At 33.5% G+C, this 23982-nt stretch overlaps 3 protein-coding genes across 3 annotated transcripts in view; 1 reads left to right on the top strand and 2 right to left on the bottom strand.

Annotated features, from left to right (window-relative positions):
• Positions 1-982: 982 nt before the first annotated feature.
• LOC132697209 (suppressor of hairless protein) lies at positions 983-5803 on the bottom strand. The gene is made up of 4 exons (XM_060662517.1): positions 4624-5803; positions 3481-3725; positions 3209-3416; positions 983-2595 (listed from the first exon to the last, which is right to left on the bottom strand). The coding sequence occupies exons 1-4, from the start codon at positions 5467-5469 to the stop codon at positions 2383-2385; spliced, it is 1512 nt and encodes a 503-aa protein (XP_060518500.1). The 5' UTR covers positions 5470-5803; the 3' UTR covers positions 983-2382.
• Positions 5804-8222: 2419 nt separating this feature from the next.
• LOC132697273 (uncharacterized) lies at positions 8223-13575 on the bottom strand. Its single transcript, XM_060662630.1, has 6 exons — positions 13328-13575; positions 13192-13277; positions 12516-12890; positions 11980-12463; positions 10528-11094; positions 8223-9147 (listed from the first exon to the last, which is right to left on the bottom strand). The coding sequence occupies exons 1-6, from the start codon at positions 13405-13407 to the stop codon at positions 8853-8855; spliced, it is 1887 nt and encodes a 628-aa protein (XP_060518613.1). The 5' UTR covers positions 13408-13575; the 3' UTR covers positions 8223-8852.
• Positions 13576-15485: 1910 nt separating this feature from the next.
• The window catches only part of LOC132697113 (uncharacterized), a 39463-nt gene continuing 30966 nt past the window's right edge, over positions 15486-23982 (top strand). Inside the window, exons 1-6 of the mRNA XM_060662405.1 lie at positions 15486-15777; positions 15835-15993; positions 16638-17114; positions 17168-17281; positions 21753-22331; positions 22978-23220. Coding sequence (XP_060518388.1) covers positions 15595-15777; positions 15835-15993; positions 16638-17114; positions 17168-17281; positions 21753-22331; positions 22978-23220 — 1755 coding nt within the window. The 5' untranslated portion in view covers positions 15486-15594. The remainder of the gene's footprint in view (positions 15778-15834; positions 15994-16637; positions 17115-17167; positions 17282-21752; positions 22332-22977; positions 23221-23982) is intronic.

The following is a 23982-nucleotide window of genomic DNA, read 5'->3' as shown; positions in this document are numbered from 1 at the left end:
TTCTATAGGATCAGACTTTGTTAGTGCTACGATCTACAATGTCATTATGGTGAAAACTTGGAACTGACACACAAGTAACATATTACCTCACCGAAATATATAACGCAAATAAAAGAATAAGAAATACAACATTAATTTTCCATGATGGTGGTCTCTTTACTATTGCACAGGCATTTTCAATGGTTACTCTTCTAAAGCAATTTAAATGCTGTTATTGTTGATATCAGATACTATATTAAAATAACTGGTACTTCGAAGCAATTTTATTATTTTTCTACTTTATTACAATTTTTTAATTAAAGGTGTTCTCGATCAGTTGATGAAATTATTTAATTACTGCTGCAATGATATTAACGTTTTTTGTCTTAGTCGCTCACAGTTTACCACATTAATTAAACGTAAATTGGAAATATTGTAATGGATTGTATCTTTCACTTTTGCTGGAGTGTATATAGTTGACTACGTTATAATTATAGTTCTCAAGAGGAAATTGTCTTCTAAATGGATGTTAATCTGTTAGACAATAAAGATTATTATTATTATTATTAATACTATTTAATTTTATTAGAAAATTACTAAAACTGTTTCCTGATCCAACCTCACCAACTTGCATTAAAGTTTTAAATCAAAGCAATATTATGGAAACGTGTTTATACCAAAGTGGTTGTAAACTTAGCACCTACAAAGCAAACTTTATTATAGAGTAAGGAAAAAAACTGAATGTTCGTTACTGTCACTGTCAAAATTTAAATTATCTGCAAGAGAGAAGTAATCCACATGACTTGCATTAATATACATTCTATTTAAAAATGAAAATAATTTTAGGTTTGACATAGCCCCCAGATAGGGTAATATAAAGATAATGCGAGTTAGTGTAACCTGGGAATCACTATTTAGAAAGAAAATGGCAAATAACGTCATCGTCCCTAGGTATAAAAAATTATTTACTAATATGGGATAAATTACACTAGAAATTGTACTGTTCTAAATAAATAGCTATATTTCAAAAAATATGCACTATATACAGCAAATTCTTCTACACAAAGAAAATAAAAAAAATCACACTCAAATCTTTAATATAAAATACTATACTTTTTACAATTTGAAAAATTTCAGGACAATTCCATGCACCGTATATGTCACAGTAGCATAACGGCACAAAATAATTTGCTACTCTAGAAGTGTATGTTTACATATTTTTAAACTTTCCTACCTTAAATATAAGGTATAATCATTATTGCAATAAATATTTTCTCTTGCATTTTTTAATTTGCACGAATAACATACAATGACTCACAAACCTTACCAACCCCCAACTCAAAATGAAATGGTTCAGTAATAAAAGAATATCATACACGTTTCGAAAATCAAATACGCAGGTTTAGTTTTGTTGGGGATCGACAACAAGCAAACAAATTCGTAATTAATACTGCCGGTCGCAAATTAAAAAAGCAATTATAATAAAACTTTGGTTTGTTTCTCATAGGTGAAATCACTTACACTAAAAAGAAATTCTACGGTTTAAATCTAAACAGATATATCACGAGTTAAATAAAGTCGATAGAAGCATGCTTCTAATCACTTCCATTAGACCTGAGATCTTATTTCTAAAAAAAGAAAAGCAAGAACTTTATGGCAATGGTAAAACAATTTTTCTAAAATAATTATAAAGAGAACTAGGTTGAGTCATGCCCTATCAATGCCGTAAGTAGAAATAGTAAAGACTACATTGACTTCGTCGCTTACTGGGCGAAAAAGATTGGCTCCACATTGCTTTTGGTAGAAAATATAAGGACTTAACAAGATCTAAGAGACAAAAACAATATCTTCTGTACAGAAAGCGATGACGTCCTTGTACTTTTTACTAATAATTCTACTGTACTACCTTTCTCTTAACTGCTTTTTGTTTCTTTGCTTAAAAATAATTAAAAACGGAATACAGGGAATTTATATTTTTATAAAAAAGCAGTAATTATATTTGGAAAGTTTGGATAAATAAAACAAAATGTCAAGTTTAATAATATCATTACGAGAAATTCTAAACTAAATTAAATAAATAAATAAAAACAATCATTCACCTCAACCAGGAAGCAATTATAGAGTTCTCAAAAAGTTTTTACAAAAAATGTTAATCCAGGTAATTAAAGGCTATTAAAGAAATTAATTTTTCTAAATTGGAATGCCCTGTTGTCTTTTTCAGATTGCTGAGAAGCTTTATTTAATGAAATAAAAACCCTGTATACCGAGACGTCGCCTTTGGCAAAAAAATCTTGGCAAAAACGAGACCGATCAAACATAATTGCACTGAATGTTAGTACCAAAAGATGGTTGTAACTTTAGTAATCTGAGGTATAAAAAAATTGAATCCTACTTCGCCTTTAGTCAATGCATATTCCACGCGTTTTCCGCAATAGCGTTCTGGTTCGAACTTTGCGATATGGTGGCGCTCCTCTGGTTCTGCCTCATAATTTCGTCTGCCGGGCTACAATGGGGCCTAGGGCCCGGTTCCGGAGTGTATGTGAATGTCAGTCCAGTGGCATATATAATACCATCGTTTCTAACCAAGGACACAGGTACCTGTGTTGGTTGTCTAACCTTAAAACAAAATTGGTGGGATTGTAAATTCACCGTTTGTACATTTCAAAAAGTCGAAATAATGCATAGATCAAGCGTGCGCAAAGTTACTCTAGTCACGGGCGATCAAATGTTTTCGGTAGATTTAAAATACTGATCATATTTTGACGCGCCACTTTTGATAGTTATGTAAGAGGTCACTCAGTGAGTGCTTTTTTACTGTTCTACAAAAATTTACCTAAATGGATAAATGTGGATAAAGTTATTTAGTCACTTGCTTATTAAACACTTGCTCCGCTCATAACTACACTTATGTTGTTTATGACAGTTGTTGCCTAATAATTTTAAGATGTTAAGATGTTTACCAGTTTAAGAGTAATTATCACTACCCGATTTTTTTAGACAAGTTAATAATGGGAGGAAACTTAACTGCAAGGCTAATAACGCGCACATTTGTCCAATCTCCCCTGTGAGTCAATTGTTCACCCTCATAATATTAACTTAAAACTCAGGTTAAATCCTAGTTAACCAGAAACTGAAACCCGTGGTGGAAGATCAATACAATGAAATGTTTTATGCAAACTCATTTATCCAAAAATAAAATCTCTCTAGTCTCTGTCATATAAGAACTCACCCATAACCATTCTCCCCGAAACTGAGAAATATCAGGAACCACACAGAGCATACTCTCCTGACACCGATACATAGTCTCTGCTTCAACATCACCAAACCAGACTTGCAAGGATGGGGAAAAGTTGTCGCCTGTTAATTCTAACATGGCTACATCCCCTCCACCATTTAAATGAAGACTATGAACAATAGGTACAGGAGTCACCGGAGATCTAGAGAAAACAATTTGGTTCTGTCAATTGAGCGCTATTAAATTCCATATGATTTATTTTTTACCGGACGGGCCCCATTCCTTCGTAAAATTGATATTCGGCCTTATCAGTTGAAATAATGGTCCAGCAGGCGCCGTCGTTGATCATTTCTTTGTTTGATTCTTTGGGGCACGGCGTCGCTTGAAACTGTATTATTCTTTCCTGAGATAAACAAAGATACATGCGCTCGGTATCTTTCATGTAAAAGGCACATTTATGAAGTTGAGAAACTGGATCATCAGCTTCCAAGAGAGCTTGCTGTTTATCAACCTGGGAAAGAAAACAGTGCTGCACTATAAATGCTGTGTTGATTTTTTGTTTAAAACAAAACAGTGTATAAAATTTTTCTTTATTTTTTTGCTATGAAATTTTTCTGAATAAACACTCATTTTGACCTTAACAGTTCTCTACAACCTCAATAATTAATTGTTTATTGAACAGCTATAACAAAGTATTTGGCTAAATGTTATTTTTCAGGTCCAAGTGTATTAAAACATATTTTATAATCCCTAAGTTTAAATCAGGCGTCTTAGGAAAGTGGAAATTATTTAACACTAACAAAAACTGAAGGTGAACTAGCAAAACAAATTCTGACTTTTTTGTAATTTGATTTTTCACCTTTCTCCCATCATGTTTGAGAAAAAAATGTTAAACCAATTTAATGAATTTCATTAGACTGGATTGTTGCACTATCCTCTATTTTGCTTTTGAACAAAGCTAAGCTATTAAAAAAAATACAACAGTCTGAAAAGTCTTACGCGCACATAGTTACATGTTTATATGTTCTTAGTCAAGCTTTTAGTTTAAAATATCTGAAAGCCATGGAAACAATAAATACATGCAACACACAGCTGATGAAAACAAAATCAATATTATAAAACATGACATATTCTTGAAAAAGAAATAAATCAATATTATAAAATTAATTAAATTCCAAACATAGAATTTCAGTTCAAACAAATTTTTCATTTTTAGTTTTTGTTTTTCCCATTGAAAACTTGACTAGTAACCAAATACTTTTAGTATGTTTCAATTGGTTTACATTTACACTTTTGTAAATCTACATACATCAAAAAAGTTATGTGATGGTTTTCACAGAATTATATGCAGAGTGTCTAGTCTTTGAAAATATAAAACATAATATAATATAAATAACAAAAAGTAATACCTTTCTTATAATCAATCGAGGTAGTGCCATTCCAGTAACGGAACACACCAGCTTAACAGTTGAACCATAATGAATGTAACCATCCCTTACTTGGAATTCTTCACTCTCTGATTCATTATCATCCAATAAATGAATAGTAAAAGCACCCCACTGTGTTGAGCTAGCATGAAAATGTCCATTTTCCACATGCAAGTATCTTGTAGAGACAGTTTGTGAACGTAACCTGTTAAACAGTGCCACTTTTGTACCACTAGCAATACACAAATCCGCATTTTTTAAACTCTGCTTCTTCTTTGAAGGTTTTGATATCACTTTTATTCTCTTACTGTGAAAAACACCTATATCATGACCTGAACCGTAGAACATTTTCACTGACAACATGAAGTGTTTTCTCTTATCAGAATCAGAAATGTATAATGTTTTGGCCGCACAATACTGCTTTCCATTATTTAAATCGAGCTGTTGCATGTCTTGATCAGAATTTCCAATACCAATAAAAGCACACAATTGTGCAGCTTGTTCAGACTCTCCTTCTCGAAGCATTTGTTCTTGACGCAGTCTCCAACCATCACCAAACAAATATATACATGGCGGTGGACAAAAAAACCTTTTCTCATTACCATAAGATTTTTGAGCAACTTTTGCATGTAAAATTACAATGACCATGTCTGATCTCTCTCTCAAATATTTCTCCATGGCTTCCCTGGTTAGCTTCCGATCTTCGCCTCTATAACCTCCAGGAACGACGGCACTCGCGAATCGAGGGTACATGGCCCCATGTTGAGGGGGTGGTGTTGGTGGTGACTGAGCATGGGCAATACCCGGCAAGCCATACTGATGAGGCATTTTAATTTATTAAAACGATCGCTAACAAATTAAAAACACATCAACCATACTTATCCTGCAAAGATAAGATGATTCTAAAACATCTCCAATACCCCGACATTAAAAAACACTTTTAACGATCGCTATTTGTTGTCAAACACAACTCACTACCAGCATGGAACAAACTCGAATGCCGCTAGCCGTGGGAACCTAAAACTGTTTCGTCCCCTCTTGTTACCACTCATTATACTTATTTCCTTGGGAAAAACACCTGTTTTTGAGCCGATTTTTTCCCGTCTCGTCTAACTTTGCACTCGCTCTGCACTGGGCATGCGTCGTTGATATCCGAACTGTATTTATCACAGACACGTTATTGGCAGAGAAATTGTCAAATATCGGAATTGAAATTTTCGAATTTTCTTCATCAAAACCTGAATTCGATTTCCAAACAGGGACGTACTGGTAATGTTGTTTTTCCTGCAGCTCAGTAATGGAAAAATTACCACTAATATGAATACCATTTAGCGATTTATGAAAAGAAATATACTTCTATTTGCGCGGATTACAGGTTCACACACAAAAATGTTAATAGAAGTAGGAATTAACACTAACGCACCAATTTGAATATATTGAAAATAACTGTCTGAGCCTGCATAAAATTATTATTATGTAATGAATTTGTAAATGAACCGAACAGTGGGTAAGTTAACAGTAAAAGTGTTATATATCTACTTTGATTTTATTTAGGTATAAGTTTTATAGTAGTTTCTGGTGATTTTGCTGTCTTGCAACAATTACAATGATTCACACTGTCGTGAAACACTTTGTTTATTTTCTGATTTTATTGGCAAATGGAGTGTGGAGAGAAATTATAATTCAGTATGTCAGGGACTGAAGAAAGCACACCGTGATCGCAGAATGCTAAAAAATAATTTCGGAAGTGCTTTCGAACTTTCGAGTACCCAAACTAAAAAAAAAATAAAAACACGTTCATTATCTATCCACTATCCTGTTTATTATATGGTTTGTTCCGTGATTTGTTTTCTAATCTTAATTTAAATTTAAACCGAAAAATATTTATACATTAATCAAAAATTATTTTGTGCTTAATTTTAGTTTGTCAACCTTGCCTAATAAACAAACCACAAAATCATTTCGTTATATGTTTAATTTTACTATCTAAATACGACTCTGTCTTAATGGCAGCCAACTGTGAACCCGTAGTGCAGTTGGTTAGAAAAACATTTTTCTTCTCCATTCTGTAATAGTATGTTATGCAACAAGTGTTGCATGTTGTGTTGTTAAAGTTTAGTTTTTGGGAACATTTGTGCAAAACAAAACGAATAAGTTTACTGACACGACCGTCAGAATTGACAAACGTCAAAATTTAAGCGTGCGGTAAATTCTCCGGAAAAATCCGATTGCTCTCAAACTCGTGCGGTAATATCGCGGAAATGTCCAAAGTGGCTCCGTGGGACGCTTTCCGCACGCTAGATCGGTGTATAATTAAGTATGTTACAGAAGGGAATAGAAAAGATACCTATTTATACACCGACCTACCTGCCGAATGTTTTTTTTCGCTTGTATAAAACAACTAATTATACACCGATCTAGCTTGCGGAAAGTCACTTTACCACGTAAGTTCCATGGACTCGAGCCATTTTGGACAGGATTTTACGGCACGGGTTTGGGAGCAATGGGATATTTTCGTAGATATTACTGCACGGCTTGAATTTTGACGTTTGTCAATTCTGACGGTTATGTCAGTAAATGTATTCGTGTTGTTTTGCAAAAATGTACTGAAAAACTGATGGTCAAAAAAAAACTATAGTATGCAACACTTTTTCCGCTGCGCCCCGCTCGTGTCGAATGAACTCATGACTCAAATGCCGTTTACCACACTTGTTGCATAATATACTAATTTTACTGCCACGGTTTTTTTTTCCACGGATCCGAGTCACTTCGGACATTTCCGGGATGTTATCGCACGGGCTTGAGGGCAATCGAATTTTTTCGGAGATATTACCGCACGGCTCGAATTTTGATGTGTCCTAAAATTCCTAAAATGGTCATAGAAAAAGTATAGTATGCAACACGTTTCGTAAACTTTAAGTCACACGTTCATTAAACACTCGCTCCGCTACTACCAATAAACAAAACTTATGACGTATATCAAACTTGTTGTATAATGTACTACCAATAAACAAAACTTATGACGTATATCAAACTTGTTGTATAATGTACTATCTTCCTCTACGTTTTGTAAAATACCAAATTATCCGCGAAAGTGTCGCTCTAAGATGCCAGCTTAGTTATTCTTAATGACTGTGTCGGACATTTTTGGTACTTTGGCAACGATCGGTAGATTTTAACCAGAGGTTGTGCAGTAAAATAATTTTTTCTACTCCCGTCTGCAAAATACCTAATTACCCACCGATCTCGCCTGCGGGAAGCATCACTTTATCACGTCAGTTTTATTTCCCACTGATCCGAGCTACTTCGGACATTTCGGATAATTTCGCCTTAAATTTGACAATTCTGACCGCCATGTCAGTGAATGTATTCATGTTGTTTTAAAAAAATGTACCCAAAAACTAAGGGTCGTAGAAAAAGTCTCTCGTTTATTAAACACTGCGCTCCGGTAGTGTCAAATAAACTTGTGAGTCAAATGCTGTTTACCGCACTTGTTGCATAATATACTGTTATAAAGAAAAAATTATAGTTATAAAATTTTGGTACTAATCTCCCAGTAGGAACTCAAATACACATCCAAAGATCTTTTTTAGTTGGTTTATTTTTTGGTTAGCAGTTCTGAACCAGAACTTCTTATATTTAATACCTTTGCAAGTATTGGCAACACCGCTGTCAGCTGGAACTTAAGCGCCGCCGCCATTTTTGCGTCACTGCCGTTTATATAAAACTGGCAATCTGCCTAGAATCAGATATTACCCCTACTAGCAAATAACAAAAAACGTCAAAATTTAAAAAAATAATCTATGGCCCCTACTTTGAACTTTTTTTTTGACAAATAATATTTATTATCTCACCTTTTCTTTAATTTATATTTAGGAATTTAACATTCAAAACGCACATATCAAATTATTACAAAATTTTAAATTAATCCAGTAACATAAAAAAATAGAAAAAACTTAAAACAATTTATTACTATACAAAAATCTTAAATCGCCTAAAAATTGAATTACAATTAAACACAAAGAATTTTCAACTTATTGGATATAATCCGCGCATTAAATATCGTTTTATTACACTAGGTACCAAAATGCTATAGAACAAATTCATAGGCATTAGACAGACCCAGGATAATAATACTTTAATAAACATTGCTTGTCCAAATTGGCAAGATTACCAACTCATTTGTTTTACAAACATTCTTCGCGGTTGCATCACTTAATCAATAATTCACCCGACAGAATTTCCACAACCATTTTTTTTCTTAAGTATGGCATATCCTCTTGCGAAAACGTAATTTTAGCGTTCCTCGTAATGAATTCGGCAAACGTGCAGGAGAACATACCGCAGTCGCTACCATTCATCTGCTGGGGAATATCCTCCCGATTAATCAAAGTGAAGTTGGTGGTGTCAAACTCGCATTTCTTCTTATCTAAATGTTCGGCTTCCAAATAATTTCTAAGAGCCTGAAGGCATCTGTCATTAGAACTTCCCATACTGTCGTAGTAGCTACAAAAATGTCAAATGAGAAGTTTAAATATGTTTGGTCTGTATCAAAACATGGAAAACTAACAGTTTTGGTTTTATAAGGTTTATGTTCAATAAATTACAGCCTGCATTTGGCACGCTAAACTCTAGAAGAAACTATTATCTGAAAAAATTTATGAACAATTGCAGAAAAGAATACTTTTCTATTCCCGGCTGTAAAATACCTAATTACCCACCGATCTAGAGTGCGGGAAGCGCCACTTTACCAAGTCAGTTTCGTTTCCCATGAATTCGAGTCACTTCGGACATTTCCGGGATTTTACCGCATGGATTTGGGAGCAAATGTTTTCGGAGATATTTCCCACGCTTTGAAATTTGAAGATTTTCAATTCTGACGGTCATGTCAGTGAATGTATTCGTGTTTTACGAAAATGTACTCAAAAACTAACGGTTGTAGAAAAAGTATAGTACGCAACACGTTCGGTAAACTTTTTACCGCACTTGTTGCATAATATACTATTTTCACATACTTCATGTTTGACTTATAGGTGTTATATTACTTATGTTGTTTGTATGTACTGTACTTCAATACAGACAGAACCACTTTTGAATAAATTTTAAAAATAGAACCACATACTCTGTGTATATTTTTTTACGATTTTTGAATATGTTTTTAATTTTTAACAGATTTTGACAGATTGAGCAGAGAATAACTGTTTACCATTATACTTTAAATTGTTTAATTCTTTTGCAAAGACATTTTGAGTTTGTATTGTATTTTATTTCAATATTTGGCGTTTAATTAATTAAAATTTCGGCTTACATCTTCACTCATAAAAAGCGAGGAGGAAATAATTAAAATTAAAAATTTCCCATTGAAAATATAACTTTGACTATTGGATGCCCTTGATCTTGGGTTGTAATTTGAATGCTTTAAAAAAGCACGCAGGTGCGTACAAGCCAATGGGGTTTACCTCCATTTAGTAATTTCTAAGTTGTAAAATTTTTTATCTTTAATTGGAAAGCAAAGATTCATTTACATGTCTAACTTCGGCAATTGGTTCTGGGAAAACTGAACTTAGTAAAAAACATTGTTCGGTGTAAAAAGTTGATTTTTGACAGATAATATTAAATAGCTCCAAATCCGCATAATTTACAGGAAATTTTACATAAATTAGGTCTAAAATTTTCGAAAGTACTTGAACAATGCTAGGTATAGTTTTCCATAACAGATTGCCAAAGTTCCCTGTAGGATACCTGCTTATCAAATAATTTGTAAATTAAATCATTTGTTTAAATAAAAATGTATTCCTTATTCCTTAAGATATAGTGATGTTTTGCATTGAAGGTACAATTAGTGGAAATATTAAAAAAGAATGCAATTCCTAAAACAAAAATTACCTTATTGTCCTGCTCCTGAAGTCAACAATTGCCATACACCAATGCATTCCAAGATGAATGGGAAAACACACCAAATCGTATGAAAATAGGTCGACCTTTTTTGTCCATCTTCTAAGGGACTGTGGTCCGTCTCTCATGAGTTTAGGAAAGAAAAATGTGTTAAAGGCATAAGCTCTCGGCCATTTTGGATCCAACCCGCGTTGAATAATTAGATTCATATAAAAGTTAATGACTTCATCATTGAGCCAATTCAAACTGTGCAATGTCATCAGATCTCTCCTGGTAATGGTTAGATTGAATTTATGAATCAGAACTTCATTGGGGTCACCTTTGAACGCTTTTGTTACTAAACACATTTGTTCCTCATTCAGTTCAGGAAAGACTGTCTCTTCCTCTCTTTCTACCACAGGTAGGACAATATCCTTAATGTGTAAGCATCGCTCTATCTGATTCTTCAGCAACTCCTGGTTAATATCTTTATTGATCTGTCGGTGTTTGTGTGAACTTTCCCGTAAGGTATTAATCTCGCGTTCCCGTTCTTTCACATTGTGCTTGTGTCGTTCAATGCTATAAAGAATATATAACATGTAAGAATACACTTGGACAACACGTACAGTTTAGAAGTAACTAACTGAAACATTCAGATTTACAGTTCAATGATCAGAAAAATTGCACTGCAAGTTAAATGAAGCAAATCATGTTTAAGCAAGTCGTTTTGTATTAAGAGTCTGATTTCTGTAAGTTAAACATTGCTACTCTAGAAAATGGTAAAGACAGGGTGGTCAGAGGAATTTTTCATTTTTGCATTTATTAAAAAACTGTCCCTAATCCCGGGTTTCCTATTAAAGTTTTATCTCTGCTGTTTCCTTTTGCTTCTTCTATTTACATCAGGGATGTTTTTGTTACAGTGGAATAGGTAAAATATAGTCAAATAGAAGTTCTTGTAGTCTTAGAATGATCTTCAGTTATAGTTAAGCTCTGTAAGAGCCAACAAATTGGAAATTTCAAAAAAATAATAACACCGCAAGTTATTAGGTGGGTGACACTTGTAAAATTTTCTTCTTCATTATTTGAAAATCATTAAGTAATTTTGGTTTTGTTTGCAATTTTTTGCAAAAACATAACAAGAAAAGTCAATAATCACCCAATTACCACCAGAAACCATGTTTCTAAATGGGATAGGTAAATCAGTTTTGGTTAGTTTTGGTGGTTGCATAACATTATTATTCTAATTCCTGAAAAAATCCTTATAGTAAGAGTTCCTTAAAGACAATCAAATTTTAGGCGAATAGAAAGATTTTTTCCATCATAATAAAGTCAATTTTTGAAAAAGTAAAACCCTAGGTGGTACCTGAGAAATTACTAAGTGAGCTGTATATCTCAATCTTACTCAACAAAAGAGTGTTTAGTTCGAATTGCTACAAATTCATAAAAATTATAACAAAAACTTACACTCCATCTAACCAATCCCTTTTTGAAAACATGGAACTGTCAACTATTTTTTTAAAACTATTCACTGGGTCCACTATAATATCTGGCTTCGGAGATGGTGGAGAGACAAATATGACATCATCAGAGTCAGAGTCCTTTATGGAAATATGTTCACTGCTATGATTATCTAACACTTTTATAATACAATCTTTTGTTGTTTCTTTGGACTTGGTTCGACTATCAAATAAAGGAGATTTTCCAGATCCTTTTCTGTCCTTACTAGCCATATCATATTCAAATAGCTTGCCCACTGGTGTATAATAAATAGAATCAACTGAATTACTGGAGGCTGCTGCAAGCAATTTCTTATACTGCATTTTGTCATCTATTCGATATGACTCGTCCAGCAAGGAATTAGTATCTGGGCACCTTACTTTGCTCCTATTGTTATTACATGCACTTTTTTTATCAGTCTTTAACTTAACTCCATTATGGTCAGCAACTCCTATATAAATATTACTGTATTATTTTTCTATGGTTATTTATTTATAACTTACCTATATCAAACAGTTTGTTGCAATATTTCCCTGTGTAGGGTTTAATATAATTAAAACCAGCCAACTTTGCTTCTTCTTTCTTTTCTTTTGGAGACTTGATCTCTTTCACGAAAGTGACATCCTCTTCTACACCATTTGCAACTCCATTACCATTAACAAAATGTTTTTTTCTATTTTCAGCTGGTGTTGAAGTATGATTTATTCTGGGACGTCCAGGCAAAGTACGTTCGTTTGGAGATTTAATAAGTACAACATCATCTTCATCATCATTCAAAGTGATAGTGTCAACAATTTTCAAAGGTTTCCTCACAGGTTTTGGTAATAGAGATTTTTTAAAAAGCGAGTCTACCTTCCCAAACCATTCATCTGATGTTGCTGTCCAGAAAAATATATTTTAGGAATAAGAACCATAATACAAATAAACATACTATGATTTCTAGTCAAACTGAGAGGCATTTTTGTTCTATCCATAACAGAGCCATTACTTCATAATAAGTCAAATTTAAATATATTTGAAGCACCAACAAAACAATGCAATGTCAAAGATATTGAAATATGTCAGTTGCTGAACTAATATTCTGTTAATGATTGAAAATGTAAAGGAATTGCTTATTCTTCATAACAAAAATTTTACAGGTGGAAGAGGAAAATAAAGTTTTCTTTTTATTTCAATTACCATGTATTCCTCGACGGAATGGGTCCACGGACGAAGTCATAGATCGCTTGTATTTGGGACTAATGCAACTATCAATTTCAGACCCGCTGCAAAAAAGAAAAATAGCTCACTAAACACTTATATGTTGTAGAATTACCGTCGCTTGCGGGATGTTTCTAGAACTGGAGCTCCAAAGAAGCTACGAATGTATTCTAAAACACTTCTCAGGTTATCCATTCTGGGACGCCTTAACTTTATCACTATATTTTGAGATACCAATAATATAGAGAGTACATGTCTGCCTTAGTTCATTAAATAAAATTATATAGAAATATCGTACTAGCAACTAACAAATAAGTTCTTGGATTTTCTTATAGAAAAATAATCGCTCCAACACAAAATCCATAGAACAAGCTGCATAGAAAACTATATTATATTGGTTGACAAGCCGCAAAAACCACAGTTAATAAAACGGTAAAAATTAAATAAATAGAGAAGGAGAAAATCGTTCAATTTGTTATGACCAAGTATATGCCAGCAAAAAGGGGGTAGTAACATTGACGATTTTTTCGCCAATTTAAGACGATTGACGCATTGTTTTTATTCCTATTGGGCAAGGCTGTCAGAAGAATACGACCAGTTTATAATCATCGGTCGTATTGATTCATGTGGCAAATGAAGAAATTAAAGAATTTTTAGTATGCAATAAATTTGATAACATACAAAATTGCACCCAAATAATAAAGCCCATTTTTCCCCAAAAAATTGCATCGTGCTTACCTTAAAAAAATGTTACTCAAAAATACATGCATTTATAACAGCAATTTTTATCTACTTAAAATGCGAATGAAGAAATACATGTGTAAATTGCATCGTGCCTACCAAAGGGACAAAGGGAGCATAGAGGAGTATTAATTCTCTGGTAGGGAGTAGAAAAAATACTTCAATTCGCTACATGAACCAAATATTTCAACAAAAAAACTTACCGAAACGGAAATCTTGCAGTTTACTTACATAGATGATCAAGTCTTAGATTGGAATGGTGTTTTATAGTAATTTTCTAATTTTAATTATCATTTTTTTTATGAATGTCCATTTAAAATATCTTTGAGGTTTCTAAAGAATAAAGACACATCTTCCTGATATTTTATTAAAAGATTTTGTAAAAGTGCAGTGACAAATGCTGCTTTATTTGTATCAATATATTACGTAAAGATGTTATTGTTATTTTTTTCGATTTATCAAGATGTTCATAGTTTCCAAGAAAAAGCATACAATTATAGGAGCCATAGCTCTGATGATATTACTGTTTTATTCTGTTAATATATTATATAAACTTTGCCTTTCAGCAGTGTCGAAAAAAATGTCAAAATTGACACATGTTTTAAAAACAATAAAATAATAACTACTTAACGCGAAGGGTCGACTGACATACTAATAAGAAAGTGATTTTTAAACTGTTTGAATAAGTCTTTTTTCTCTTTCATAGAATTGCTACTAAGACGAATTAATTGTACAGTACGTTAGCACCGCCTACGATCTACGACAAACCTCACATAATCGAATTTTATTTTTAAATGCAGTGTATATCTACTGTATATAAAAAAGATGGAGCGCAGCTAGTCAGACAATGACAGAGGGACGGGCAGATGATCATCATCTGGCATAATAGAGTCCAGGATTCTACGTCTGAGACAACCGAGTGCCAACTTTGTAGTTGAAGTATATACAACTAGGGCGCGAAACGCAATTTCGTGCATGAAATTGAAAATATCAGTCGAAGGCGCGAAATTTGTTCGCGTCCACGTTGTACACAATTTTTTCCTAACGACTGAAAAATATATTTGTTATCTGTTTCGGTTTGTTAAAACACGGAACGCATCCACTAAAACGTCATTTTGCGATATAGCCTCTATATTTGTGTTTCTATGTAAATACTATGTTATTTTCAAATTGCTGAAGTAGCGTGGTTATTTAGAAAATAAATGAAATGCAAACAGACAATAGGAAAGAATTTTGTACCACACCCCCTGTAATAGAGTATATCTGTTTTATCTGCTAGTATGCCGTTTTCAATATCAGTCTTTCAATTTGTTTGTTGTATTGTAGTGAATTAAATTAATTCAAACCTTATCTCTATAATGGTTAGTTTTTAAACATATTTTAAGCAAATATATTTAAATTAGATTGCCTATGGGGACGCCCATAGAAATGGTGAGCAAAGGAATTTATAGAAATTGTGCACTACTGTTAAAAACACTGAATTTATTTATAGTACTTATCACTAAATGTCAAACGGGTGTGACAGTCCACTTTTAATCAAAATTTCGTTTTATTTAAATGTCAATAGTACTAAATGTAGCATTAGTAAATCCAGAAGGAATTAAAAATTAGGAATATATTAAGTAACTGGGCCATTTTAGAATGAGCTACGTCCACAAAGGTCCTAGACTCTTCCAAGACCGAGGTGATATTAAACCTGAAAGAAGGAGGTCAGAATCACGACTTAAAACGTACCCGTCTTCCCTCGATCTGCGCAACTGGTGTTACGTAGTCGAAGATAGAAGAAAACACATAATAGAATTAATAGCCAAAGATATTGAAAAAGTAAAATATTGTGCTTTGGCTACATTTGCACAAGTATTTATTGTTTCAATTTTTTAGTGTACTGGAAGAGTTGTTCCCATAAAGTCGATTATCGATGCTTTGATGGCGTCCAAAAATGCCGATATTGCGCACTTGAAGAACTCGTTGCAACAACTTTGGGAATTTATCAATGACTTGCAATTATCGGATAAAGATTTGATGAGAATGGATCGCATGGTAATAAATATTTGCTGTAATTCGTTGATGTTTGATTCGTTCGTAGTTGACACGGGTTTACTTTTACTTGATTAAAGCTCACAGAGGTTTAATAAATATAAATACTTGGATCGGATTTGACCGTTCTGATTCTTAATGTAAAATAGATAATTTTATGTGTTTCTTAATAAACAGAAAGGGAAAGCTTAAATTAGTTGTATGCTTTAATAAATCGGATTATAAGTTATATATAAAACTTAACAATAATATTAATATTGAAATAAAAGTTTTTGCTCCAAATTGTTATTTGAATACTCAGAACATCTGCAATCACAAAGTTATACTCGGAGGCATAAATATAAATGGTTCCAAAAATTTTAAACAGTTTTTCTAATAAATTTCAAAATAAAAGTTTAAAAATATTAAAAAGGTTTAAATTTATTGAATATCATTAATACTCAGGTGTCACACAATTAATTAAATTTCTGTAGGTCGTGTATATGTTATTGTTCCTTTTCTTTCTATTTTCACCATATTTCTATTAATTTTTTCACTAGTAATAGGGGGTTACTTTACCAAATTTGGTAATCTCTATGCTAAGTACATGTACAGAGTTCCGGCCCATATTGCGCTTAAGGCATTGTTAAAGGTTAATACTTTTTTAGAAACGCGCCATGAGAGGTATATACCTGGATGATGCACCATTGTTAGAATTAAATTCCGATGAGTGTATCGCAAAGCGACGTCACGATAGAGAGCGGACTGAAATTGAGGCTCTAATTAAAACTTCCTCGGGGGAAGAATCTTTGGGCCGAGTTCGAACCAAATTTAACGGTCCTGCGAAATTAGTTACAAGAATTAAAGGTGTCGATACCGGTTTTAGCATCGGACCGGTGGTTGATTTGTCCAAACCGGGGCAGATAACGGTGAAAGCTCACGCCCCGACGAAACTCGGCACCAAAATAAAAAAAGTGCAGCCCCTTAAAAAAGAAAAGCCGCGGGAACTTTCGAAGGCGAGCGAAGTGCTCGTCAATCGGGATCCGCTGCCCAAAAGAGAGGCAGCAAGTTCCCCGATCAGGGAGAGGAAATTAGGGGAAGTTAAGGACGAAGTGATAAATGGGGCCATACGCGATCGGCTGACTGTAATTGCAATTGGCCTTATCTTGAGAGGATTTTCAAGTGAATTGTTTTATAGGCGGCAGAGATGCTTTGCGAAAGACAGAACGCGGCAATTGACAAACTCGAAAAAGAACGCGACACCTTAGAAAGAAAATTAAAGGAATGTCTCAAAGAACTTGGGACTTTTAAGGTAAAGCCAAGAACTCGATAATAAACTAACCAATGCCTAGTTTTGGTTCGTCCTAAGGATAAACCTACCGATTTTTAATCTCAGTTACCGAACCTTGAACCTGTTAAGAAAATACATTTATATTTCACATCGTTACGGTTAGATCGAACACTTTGCTACGTCCCTAGAGCTTACGAATCCCATCATGCTTCGACCAGAATTATAGTGCTTTTACAACCGACCCCCTCATGAACTTTGCCTACTGTTTATTACCTCAAAACCGCAGCCCAGTAGTGTATATTGGTAACTCCTGCATCCGCCGTCCCCCGGGGGAGATTTTGAGATTGCAAATTTACAGATTCCCAACCAACGAAAAAAAAAAAAAAAAAATATATATATATATATATATATATATATATATATATATATATATATATATATATATATATATATATATATATATATATATATATATATATATATATATATATATATATATATATATATATATATATATATATATATATATATATATATATATATATATATATAGTTTGACCAGTTTACGAGGGATGTCGCGCATTAATAGCTCAGGTTTAGATCGCTAGATATCAGCCTTAATGGGGGTAGGGGATAGTTTTTGTGTTTGTGCTTTTTTTACAATTTTTTTCGCCTCCTGTCCTTTACGTCGCATGAGGCGAGCCAGGCCGAAGGCCTCGTACACTGGTCAAACAGTTTTTTTTGTTTTTTTTTTGAGTTGGTTGGGAATCTGTAAATTTGCAATCTCAAAATCACCCCCGGGGGACGAGGGATGCAGGAGTTAGACACTACTCAGCCCCTTATAGAATTCCCTGCCGAGCACACTCTTACTCACAGCCATTTCAGGACCGTCCTAGGAATTTATCTACCTACACTAACAAACAGGATATAAGTATGTTTTCAATCTTTTTCGCCGAGCAATTCTTGAAAGATGCACATAAAAAAAGTACAAAGTAACAATTTATTACGTTCCATGTCACTTGTTTTTATTGCTTCTCCTACTTCCTCTTCTGAATTTCTTATAAAATTGTAAAGATTCAAAACCATTTATTTAGCATCCGAAGACAAAAATTATTATTTTCAAACTTACCTGTAAGATAAATACAGTACTTACGCTTACCGTTTGAACTATCCAGTGAAAACAGCCTCACAGGGTCAAAGCTCAAGAATCAGGTACATAAATACTTACTGGAAGGATCACATTCAAATAGAAGAACGATACACATCACCTGATGTCAAAATAAACGCTTCTACTTATTCCAAAATACCCCGCAGCATCCATGCTTAATTCAAAACGGTCCATTTACGTTTCAAATAAAAATTTAAAGTTTTTACAAATATTCGTTACGGTCCATTTCAGGCAAGACCTACTTAATGCGGAATAAACATCTGTTGGGATGGGTTTAACCATGGTGATGCGAAGGTCTGCCGTTAAGGTACTGTAAAGTACTTAAAACGTCAAAGCAATAAATGCACGATATTTTTGGTCGTACAGTACCGCGGTTTTTACGAGAGGGGTTAAATTCGTTGCATCGCAAGTGCCTTTCATCTGGCATCTTTACGGTAGTAATTTGGTATGTCATGTTTGTTTCACTTTGATGCCAGGATTCAAGCATAGAGTATAACATAAACTAATTAAAATTACTTATTAAATTAATTAAACAAATCAATAACAGAAACAAAGACTAGAAAATTAAAACAAATAAATTAATATATAGGAATATTTTATGTTTTTACAATTTTTTAGAAGGGAAAGTTGTACAAATTTTAAAGATTTTTTCCTCTTCGATTATGATTGACTTAACAGTTTCATCAAAATTGGTCTCTAATTTCTCAGAAAAAATATTTAGAAACCTTCAAACCAGCTTTCGACTGCAGTAGCATTGCTTCATTTGTAGTTTAAACAGATGCATTCGGTTTCAAGCGTCGCCACAACAATTTTATAATTTGCCGATCTTTTCCAAACTTTTCGATATAGTCCACACACATATTGTATGAAATTGGAAAATTTACTGACACAAAATAGTCAATGGTTTTTATACTCTGTCTATAGCCACTATTTCAATATCCAGAATTCCAGGGTTTTTTCATCGCATCGCATCGCATGACTAAAATTAGCAGTTAAAGTTCGCCAACAATATACAAGGTGTCCTAATAGTGCGTACTCAGTATGTATTTTCGAAACGGTAGGCGATCGAAAACAATTAGGAAGTTGCTAAATGAGGTGCTTAACCCAAAATTATTTTGATATATAGAGTAAATATTACCTTTTGTGTAGAATCACCATAATATGCACTATATATGCTGTAACCAAACCTAATAGTTTTTTGATTTCGCCATTTTGCAAAGATCTCCGATGTAACTGCAAAACAATCGGTCAGCTATATGCAGAGTGTTTCAAATATACTACAGAAATGAAAGAATTAAAAAAAATAAAATCTACATTTTTAAATAATAATAATTTTAGCCATGTCATATGTAAAGGATCTTTCAAAAATTCCAGAGGTGTGACGTGGAGGGATGAGCAGGATCTTAAATTTAAATTATGAACGTCCGTGCGAAAGCTGATTTATTTGAAAAGATAGCGTGGAGACTTCAATCTTATAATTTTGTGATAAAGATTACATTTATGGAGATATCGTCGATTTTTCATATTAAGCCATCGGACTTCCTTCAGTTTATGACTAACAGCCCTGCCGCGTTTAATCCCCAAAATGAATCTTAGACAGTATTTCTGGGTTTTTTGAATTCGTTCTGAGACAGCCGCTGTCATAGACGACATCACAGTAGTTAAAAGAAGATAAAACTATCGAATTACACAGGACCTCTTTTAATGAGCGATTTAAAATATTTTTAGAACCATATAAGTATTTCAATCGATACTGCACCCGTTCCCACAACGGAACAGTCCTTAGAAAGAATTATATGATCAATTAGTGTGAGTGTTGCATTAGAAATACGCGTAGGCACGTCAACCAACCAAACCAAACCGAAACTCTCCAAAATACCGTTGTATGCTGAAACGACGGGGTTGTTTGGATTGAAAAGATCTAAATTAAAATCTCCATGGACATCGATTAATATATTCTCAAATTCGTTAAGAAATGTGATTGAATTAAATTTAGGAGGTTTATAAACACAGCCGATAGATATAATTTCCTTATTGACTTTAGTTTTAAGTCATAAACATTTTACAGTATCTATCTAAAGTTTCGCAAGGAATGTTGGAATAGCCAATATTTTTTTATTCTTGCTATTCAGCCGTTCCGAATATAGCGACTCGAGACTCGACTATTGGGACACGGTGTGTAATTTATTAAGACTTCACATTCAATGACCTTGTGAAATATAAATGATCTGTATTAAACAAGCGTAGATGAGTACTTAAGAAAAGCAATGGTGTCATGTTTTTGAGTATTTGCGGTTTAAGCTAGTTTTTTTGCATACTGCATTTAACAATTTCTCACGTTATATCATTTTGTTTATAGCGATTCTTAACAACCGCGACCAGAAGAACCGGAATGAATAGAACAAAATTTTCGCTATGTGATTGCGAATGCGATTGCATTTAAATACACTTTTGGGACTTTCCTATTTTTTTATTTATCAATTGAGGAAAATTAGAAATCTGTTACTGTTGCATGTTACGATCGCGATTTTTCACCAAACATATTTTGTATAGTGTAGTTTCCAAAGTTCTCTGGCAAGTCTTTTTGGACCAATTTTTGAGATAACAATTACACTATTATTTAAGTATTCTATGATATTTTTGTAATCAACCTTATTAAAGGTTAAAGAAAGTGTTTAACTACTACCATTTGTCACGACGTTTACTGAATATTCTATTTATAGTCAATCTATGTCATTGACTAGTCCATATTATTGTTAGAATTTTTGAAAATATGCCACACTCTGTATATATGCCTTTTCCAAAAAAATATATGTTTCATTCTATGTTCTATCCTATAATTAAATTTAATTGTGAACTTTGGTAACAGAATAAGCAGTATAACAATTACGAAAGGAATTTATTCTCACAATTTCGTGATATAATGAACAAATCGTTAACCGAAAAACAGTGAGGTCGTTTCAGAAAAACTGATTAAAACAAGTGAAATTTTCTGAAGCTCACTGCCTTTATGAACAAACTGACATTACTCAATATAATGCAATCAAAATAAATCTGTTCAATAAACATGGTGGCCAATGGTAGTAGTTGAAATGATAGGGAATACACCTGTTGCTTTTCTATGGGAGCTAAGTATGAGACAACCTATAATTTTAGTTGGTTATTATTATTTTTCCACAGAATTTCTGCGCTGGCAGAGATTGGAAACTGAATTTTTCGGAATAAATTTGCATTCCATATTTATAACATGCAACAGTAACGCCTAATTTTCCTCAATTTATTTCCTTCCATTTGTAATTAATGATATATCTTTACTTCATAAAGAAACTAGAACCAATGTCACTTCTCTCCGAGTCATACCAAGACGAAAATAAAATGTCAACCTTATTAGACCTCCAAGATAAATTACACGATCTAGAAAGAGTTACACAAGAAAGAGACGATCTGAAAAATAAAGTGTGTCTGCTAGAACAGAAACTGATGCAATATCAGAATCTGCCTGATGAGTTGGGTACCATAAGGAGCAGCACCGAAATGTTAGATAGCGTCATGAAAGAACGCGACAAACTGAGTCAAAAAATCAAACAATTAAAGGACATGGAGAAGGAGGTGTTAAAACTTAGAAAAAAAGCGGACCGCGTGGACGAGTTGGAACGCGAATTGAGATCGCACAGTAAGTTGGAGAAAAGCTCTGGTACAGAATTGAAAAAATCCCAATCGATGTATGAGAACCTGGAAAGAGAACTCAAAAACACCAAATCTGAGCGCGACGCCATGGCGAAACGGATAGAGAACCTTAAAAAAGAAGTCGATAGTAACAAATCGAAAATCAGGGAAGCTGAGATGTTACGTCTAGAAAGAGATGGTTTGCAGATTAAATTAAATGAGCTAAATGAAATTCAGGCAAGTGAAGTCAATCTTAGGAAACATATTAAATATATCTCTCAAAGCTGTCCTTTAAGTAAAGCTACCGAAAAAACAAAACAAAAAAAAAAGAAATTTTCAACATGCCATTTTAGGGCCAAAGTATCAAAATATCTCTCCCGTTGCCATCAGAAATTACGGAATCTATTCAAAATCTGGTTATTCTGTTGTAAAAGTCTTGAAAAAGTAGGGTAATAGTATGCAGAGTAAAAATTAATTATTTACAAATTTTACAAAAGTAACTTAATTGAAAAGTAAATATTATACGGATACAATTCTTAAAAATAAGGAGTCCTCATGAAAATACAAGTGAGTTTCTGAAAGTACATATATTGATTTCATCATCGTCTTTCGTGGTTATGTATAAAATAGCCATACAATTTATTTTTTATGGGTTAGGCACTGTTCACATACTTTATGAAATTTTTGAATCTCCTGCAAGTGCGCAACTTAAAACTTAAAGCAACACGTATTATTTTTTATAATTTATTATATTATTAATTCATTAAATTCTGTTGCAACGTATAGATAACAGGATTCGCTGTTTTGTTTTCCTAAAGGATTAATTTTTCAAGTGTCCCGCCATTTTATGGTCATGAATTTTCATCGGTTTCAAAATTTTAAGGCCCAATTCGAAGTTGTCATGGAAAAACTCAAAACATTCGACACAATCAAGGACGAGCGAGACATGTACAAGCAAAAATACGAGGAAATTCTGGAGATGGAATGTAGGTGCGAAATGTTACAGTCCCAAGTCGACGAAGCACATTTCATGATCAGAGAGAGGGACCACCTGAAGAAACAAGTCCACGATCTTGAAACGTGCATTTGCGAACAAGAGAACGAAATCAAACGATTAATTTCCCAAGTAAGTACGAGGGCAGCGCCAAAATTTACCGGCCTGAATATGAAAGAAACAAATTAGAGTAACAATTTTTTATTATTTCCAATATAATCCCCCTTAACTTCAATTCACTTATTACATCTCTTAATTAACAATTCAATCCCTTTAAAAAAATATCTTTTGGTTTGTCTGCAAAATGAGCTAAAACAGCCTCTTTTAACTCAACTTCGTCGTTAAACCGCCATCCACGTCAGTCATTTTTCAAATATCCAAACAAATAATAGTCGCTGGGGGCCATATCTGGACTATAGGGAGGATGATCTATCTGTTGGAACCCACACTCTAAAATGGCAGCTTGTGCAACACCAGCAGTATGGACAGGTGCATTATCGTGCAAAAGACGCACGCCTCTGGTCAGTTTTCCTCGACGTTTTACACGTATACAGTCTCGCAATTTATGTAATAATGTTGCGTAATATTTACCATTGACAGTGGTATTAGTTTCTTTAAAATCTATCAAAGGAATTCATTCACAATCCCAAAATATCGTTTCCATCACCTTTTTTGTTGACTGGCATACTCCGAATTTTCTTGGAGGTGCTTCAGCCTTACGACGCCACGACATTGATTCTTTTTTCGATAGAGGGTCATAATAGAGAACCATGGTTTCATCTCCAGTCACAATAGTTTCTATCACAGCCTTCGGTTCCGACCCACAGAGTTCCAAAAAAGACCGCGTACACTGGACACAGCGTTGTTTTTGAATAGCTGAAAGGTTTTTAGGAA

Source organism: Cylas formicarius, unplaced genomic scaffold, assembly GCF_029955315.1.
Source record: "Cylas formicarius isolate icCylForm1 unplaced genomic scaffold, icCylForm1.1 PGA_scaffold_1__22_contigs__length_36826433, whole genome shotgun sequence".
In the NCBI taxonomy this organism is placed as follows: domain Eukaryota; kingdom Metazoa; phylum Arthropoda; class Insecta; order Coleoptera; family Brentidae; genus Cylas; species Cylas formicarius.
The sequence above is the reverse complement of the archived record's forward strand: the minus strand, read 5'-3'. Positions and strand labels throughout refer to the sequence as shown.